The 6,466-nt window shown below is 36.0% G+C and overlaps 2 protein-coding genes across 2 annotated transcripts in view; one reads left to right on the top strand and one right to left on the bottom strand.

Moving 5' to 3' along the window:
- The window catches only part of LOC106522354 (tripartite motif-containing protein 35), a gene marked incomplete at its 3' end in the record, with an annotated part of 221,193 nt that overhangs the window by 162,108 nt on the left and 52,619 nt on the right, over positions 1-6,466 (top strand).
- Positions 1-6,466, bottom strand: part of stab1 (stabilin 1) — a gene marked incomplete in the record, with an annotated part of 80,046 nt that overhangs the window by 48,462 nt on the left and 25,118 nt on the right. Inside the window, 6 exon segments of the mRNA XM_014015325.1 lie at positions 873-935; positions 1,834-1,992; positions 2,459-2,539; positions 2,784-2,837; positions 5,469-5,582; positions 5,772-5,843. Coding sequence (XP_013870779.1) covers positions 873-935; positions 1,834-1,992; positions 2,459-2,539; positions 2,784-2,837; positions 5,469-5,582; positions 5,772-5,843 — 543 coding nt within the window.

The following is a 6,466-nucleotide window of genomic DNA, read 5'->3' as shown; positions in this document are numbered from 1 at the left end:
ACATCTGGTGAAAATTTCATGTCATTAGCACCTCTAGTAATATATTTACTGTGAAAAATGGTGACGTGTTCAATATTTATTTTACCCACTGTATATATATATTTTTTTTCATCTGATACTGTGTGCAGTCTAAAGTAAATGTCATAGTAATGAATTGTGAGCAGGAAACAATAAACCATAGCATTTTTGTTGACAAGTTTACTCTCCTAAAACAATGTTAAAATGGTGAAAATCGTGCAGTCTATGGCTTAAATACAATCTATAGTAAGTGTTAAGCCCTACATGTGAAAGGTAATTCCATCTTATTTTGTTTGGACATCTGAAGTGTTAGAATATTTCCAAGTCGCACAACTACGAGGCATTTTGTTTTCTCCTCTCTGCCACCTCCAATATGGCGGCGACATGGTTGTGCCGTTCAGCTTCCAATAGGGCGTCTATGGATGTCTATGATCCAGAGGACCAACTTATTTTTTCTTTTTGATTTTTTTTCTACCTGGATGACTGAGATGCACCAGGACAGGATTTTAACACATTTGATCACAGATAAATAAACTCATCATGGACTGAATCAGGGCTGCCTCTGTTAGTCCACTAGTCATGTTTATGTCAACTTTAAAATTGTCAACGACTTATTTAATAGTCAGCTACTGTTAGCTAGCCTTTTGCTGCTTTTAGCTATTCACCAGTGTTTTGCTACTGTTTACTACTTTCAGCTCGTGTCCTGCTACTTTCAGCTTTAAATGAGTTTCGTCTTCTTCAGAAAAGTCATTTAGCCTTTAGTTTTCACGCTGTATTTTTTCCTCTAGTTTCAACATAAACTTCTTCAGCTTTCCTCAGAGGCTCACAGCCGAAGAGTCTCACGAATTATTTACCATTTCCACGCTGCCTTCAGGACACTGAGTCTCAGACAGGAAGCTGCAGTGAACACACGGACCCTAAAAACAAACAAAACTGATGTTAGTGTGGAATATTTAAGAATAGAAACAGTAAGAGCGAATCCACCGATTCATGACATATTTTGCTAACAGTAGTGATGTGCAGATCGATACTGAAATATCGATACTACAATACCAGAACTTTATGTTCTAGAATCGATACTAAAATCAAAATATCGATACTTTGGATACTTTAGTTATTTCACATAATGTTGATCATCAACAGGAAAATAGTGGAAAATAACTAAACTATTCCAATCTTGTCTTAAACATGTGGCTGGAGGGAACTAATTTTTCTTCCGCTTGAGTAAAGCATCAGCACAGTGGCACGTGCTCCATCAGTCACTCAGTCTGTACATGTACGGCAGGTCATTTTAACATAAAATCTTAGTCTTCTGACTGTCTGTAATTAAATTCTAGATGAGGGGTTCCCAAACATTTTCATGCTATGGCCCCCCAAACAGCATTAGCTCTGGCCAGATACCTTCTTGCAAACACACAAACAATGCTACAAAATACACAAAGTAACAACTTTTAGAATATTTTTTCTTACTTTTATTCACTATTCAAAATTTATTATATTTCTTAAGGATAAGAATATAAATTGTGCTAAACAAATATAAAGTTAGGGTTAGAGGTTAGAAAGACTTTTAAATTAATAAATGACTTACTATGTCATGTATTATTTACAAAGTGGTTATTTATAAAGCAATTATTTATAAAGCAGTACTTTTTAAGATTTTACAGACACATTATGTTTGTTTTCACAAAGTATCAGTATTGGATCAGTATCGCCGATACCAGCCACATTTTACTTGGTATCAGTTTTGGAAAGAAAACTAGCAGTATCGAACATCACTAACTGACCAAAACAAAGCTGAAGCTGAGCTCTTCTCACCACAGTGATTTTACTCTCGGTGATGTCACAGCGGTGGGGCAGGATGGGCAGGATGGAGGGCGGGTACAGCAGCCCGTCAATCATGTGGATGATCCCGTTGGACGCCACGATGTTGCTGCTCGCCAGTCGAATGCCCTTCTTGTCCAGCTGGAGCTCCCCCTGCAGGGCGAGGAGGGAAACGGAGAGCGTCAGTCGAACGTAATTAAATTAATTTATAAAAAGGACCATTGATATTACCAACTTTTAAAAACTGTTACGGCCAGAGGTCTTTCTTCTATGTTTATACTAAAGCATGGAATGACATTCCTCAAAACATAAAGTCCATTTCAAAACTACAGCCCTTTAAGAAGAATCTTGTCTGCCATCTGCTGGACACTTTTTGTTGTGCTCATATTTAGACATCCTATTTTGCTAATGCTGCCTTCCTGAAATTTGGTATGCTTGTTTGTCTTTGTGTCTATGGTGTAATAATAATGATGTGATTGTGATGCTGTAATTCTGTGTTTTATGTGCTGCAGAACAGGAACCTGCAGTAAAACAGCAATTATGCTGAGTCAAGCTTGATTTTTAGTAATCTTTTCCTGTTGAATCAATAAATCAAATCAAATCAATGAGAGACGCTCACGTCTTCTGACGCAGAGATAGAGACCAACTGATTGGCCATCGTCCGAATGCCAGGAAGAGCAGCCAACTCGTCGACTGTCAGCTGCAGACAGAAAAACTTTATTAAATATTTACTTCATTACTCACAAACCATCAATCGTTAAAGGTAATTACTGAGACAACAGGATATTTTCATATAAAATGAATTCAAACAGCTCCATCTGAAGCCATTTTGGTTCCACAAGTCAAAGACTAAAAATCATTTTTGTTTCTTTTACACATTATATCTTTCTGTGTGTGACATCTGAAGCAGTAAAAGAAAAATAAAACAATATAAAGGATTTTACCACAGCCTGGGAGAAAACATGATGTCTGAGTAGCTCCTGAAGTTTATGTTTGGCCTAAAAACAAACACACAAAAAAAAACTGTCAAAAATGATTTTACTTATAAAACAAAAATAACGTAATAAGTTTCAAACCAACACGTTGATTTGAATCCTTAATTTAAACTAAAGATGTTTTTCAAGAGGTGCAGATTAAAGACAAACAGTTTAAAAATCTGTTTAATTATAACATTTTAAATGAAACCAAACATAAAAGCTTTTCATAAATAAATTAAAGTAAAATGAAAGTTTTCTGTCTTTGCTTCACTGTTTTTGTCTTCGTGTTCTGATCCACTGCTCTCAGGACTCAGTGTCTGCTCCTCAGACCTGCCACGCCCACCTCACCTGGGCCTTATTAGTCACAGCTGCAGCCACTCTTCCCATCAGCTTGTCTATATTATCCTCATGTCAAGTCTATTTCTCCTCGTCAGATGTTTTTTTAATGTAATAAAATAAGTTTTGTTTAAACTCCACAGCTCTGGTTTAAACAGTAATGCTCTGTGGAGCCTGCAGGGGGCAGTAATGATTTTCAGTCCAGAGATTCTGTTTAAATTATGGCAACCTGTTTCACTCAGCTCCTGTTTAACTCTGAGATCATTTCTATAAACACTTATTTAAATAGCTTAATTTGACTTGTTTTTGATGTTTAGTCTGCAAAAAACACCCCTTTAACCCTCTAAGACTTTTAATCTGATATCTAGACAAAATATTTTTATCTTGTTTTGAGACTTATGTACAAAGCAAGAGAAATTCTCCTTTTAAGATTGTAAGATTGTCTTATTCCATTGACAGATTATTTCACTTAATTTGAGTCTGAATTTTCTCAAATTTTTCAAATTAAGTGGGATAATCTGCTAATGGAATGAGACAACCGCAAATCTTAAAATAAGGAAACTTTCCAGGCAAACAAGATAAAAAATGAAACACATTCTGCTCTCGCTTAGACTCTCAGAATATGATCAAAAGAACGTTTTGACCCCATAGACCAGGACTATTCATCTGGCGGCCCGAGTGACCAAAGTTCAGCCCGCCAATTGGTTCATTCATTAAGCCCAAACCCCTGGTTTTCTACTTTAATTACTCTAAGTTCTTTTAGTTAAACATAGACATGTTTGGTTTCTACAGAAACGTCAGAATCTTGGCTACAAGCTGGTAAAAATATTTCTATGAACATCTAAGACAGTTAAAATTACAAGCAGTTGAATATAAAATTATGAAAGCCAAAATAAAATTGGTTTAAAAAGTCAGAGATGTTAAAATATTATTTGTGTTAAACAGGAGTCAGAATGTGTTTTTCTTGTTTTTGATAGTTTTACTAGTATAACTACATTTATTACATAAGGTTCTGTAAGTTATATGCATGATTAAATGCAGCAAAATAAACTATTTCAAAGGTAACAGATCTTTGTAATACTTGGTTTATTTACATAATGACTTTATTTGCTGGATATTCGGCCCCTGAGCGGTTATTCTGCAGTAACTGTGGCCCCCGGAGCAGTTGAGTTGAATAGCCCTGATATAGAAGCTAAAAAGACTTGGTTAGATGGACATAGTTTGTAGAGGATTAATTAGGCACACATTCAACACCTAAACAGAAAACATCTTTAGTTTTGTTAAACTAAGACGAAGTGTTTCCTGTGTGTCTTAGTGTTATTATTTCTGGTGTTTTCACTATTTTATCTGTATTTTTCATATTTTTGTTTGCTGGGGAAAAGATTGCAGTTTAACTTTTGTACAAAATGTAATCTTTTTAAGCTGAAAAACTAAAAATGAAGAAACTAAAATTATATTTCTTCACTGTTAAATGGATCCCCGATTAGTTGTAACATTAGACTTTATTTAATAAACATTTATTTTAACTGTAAAATAAAGACTGTAAAAATACTGTAGGATGTTTAGTTTTTATCATTTTTAAACTAAAAGTTTAAAAATATATTTTAACACAGACGGAGCCATTTTATTTCCACACAAAGCATTCTGGGTAAATGATGACGTGGATAGGTCCTCGGTGCGAGGCTGCTAGCGAGCTATATCCACCCTGAAGGTTAATCTTGGACAATATCTGATGATCGACTCTTTTAAATGAAACCAGAGAGCGTTGACAGAGAGGAGAAGGTAGAAATGACTCAGCCTGGAACTGAAAATATGGATGGAGGACAACAGAGCTGCTTCARGGAAGAACAACCTCAGCTTAGCCTGTTAGCTTTAGCTCTGACGCTATACTGCCTTATATGTATTAGCTCAGCGCTTGCGCGACAAACAAGCTAAACTGAGGTCCTTCATCCATATTTTCAGTTACAGCTGAGTCATTTTTGTGTTCCCCTCTCTGTCATGTGGATGGAGGACCTCAGTGACGAGAGGAGAATGTGTAGCGTTGAACTAATACATATATGTGGTGATAGCGTCGGGGCTAATGCTAAAGCTAACGGGTTAAGATGAGGTTCTTCCATCTGTTGTCTTCTATCATTGTCAGATGCCTACAGTAATTTTACAGTCTTTATTTTAAATGTTTATCTAATAAAGTCTAATGTTATAACTGATCATTGATGCCTTTAAAGTAAACCGAAAGGCTGCAGAGTTTTCTGTCTGCAGGAGCTGAAACTGTCCTTTATGCAGCTTCTACAGTCAGATAATAAACCGCCTCCTCACATCGTTCAGCATGTACAGGATGCTGCCGTCTCGGGCCCGATCCACCGCCTCGTTAGTGGGGACAAACACGGTGAGGGGTCCTGGTCCACGAAGAGGAGGAGGAGACCCGCAGTTCTATAAAAAACACACGTCTGTTCAAAAACAATGATTTTTACAAACAGTTTCAACCCTTAATACTTGACCTTTTACTAGAGTTAGTTATTTTAAACTCATCAACTCAGAACAAATAAGAGTTAAATTAATCCAGACGCTGTTTCAAATCAAACAACTCATATTGAAATAAAAAGAGTTCTGTAGACTCACATCAACCAAAGACAGGAAACGGTTGAATTTTTCATCTTTGGTCAGAATCTCCCCGATCGTCTTGTCTGCAAACTTGTCAAAAAGGAAACAAATGTTTTGTTTCTTGTGAACAGCTGCTGACAGGTGCGTGAACGATCCGTCTCACCTGTTGGTCACGAGGCGACCTGTCGGGCAGCGAGTTTGTGATTGGCCGGTCGATGATGTGGATGATGCCGTTAGCTGCCGGCAGGTCGGGCTGGATGATGGTGTACACTCGGCTGGGGTTGCTCATCAGGATGAACTTCTGAACAAACACACAACATGATGGTGTTTCTGAGCATTTCATCTATTTTAAAGAGTTTTTGTACAGAAGGAACAATATTTGTTACTGAAAATCATTAAAGTTGTATTTTATATAAATATTCCAACCTGAGAAAAGAATGGTTCAGATTAATCATTGAGAGACAGAAATTAACCTGATATTTATGCTCACAATTAAGGGGTGCCGTTTGTAAAGTTACAGTCAAAAATTACCACCAATATTTTTGTTTTATTTAGCCTTTTATAAGAAAAAAAAGAACAGATTTATTTTCAAAATCAGTTTTTCACCATATGATTCATTCATTTATAAATGTCATAGTTTATAAACTAAATATTTAACTTACAAATTTAATATTTAATTAACAAGCTAAATATTTAACTTGTGACTTAAATAT

Source organism: Austrofundulus limnaeus, unplaced genomic scaffold, assembly GCF_001266775.1.
Source record: "Austrofundulus limnaeus strain Quisiro unplaced genomic scaffold, Austrofundulus_limnaeus-1.0 Scaffold127, whole genome shotgun sequence".
In the NCBI taxonomy this organism is placed as follows: Eukaryota; Metazoa; Chordata; class Actinopteri; order Cyprinodontiformes; family Rivulidae; genus Austrofundulus; species Austrofundulus limnaeus.
The sequence above is the reverse complement of the archived record's forward strand: the minus strand, read 5'-3'. Positions and strand labels throughout refer to the sequence as shown.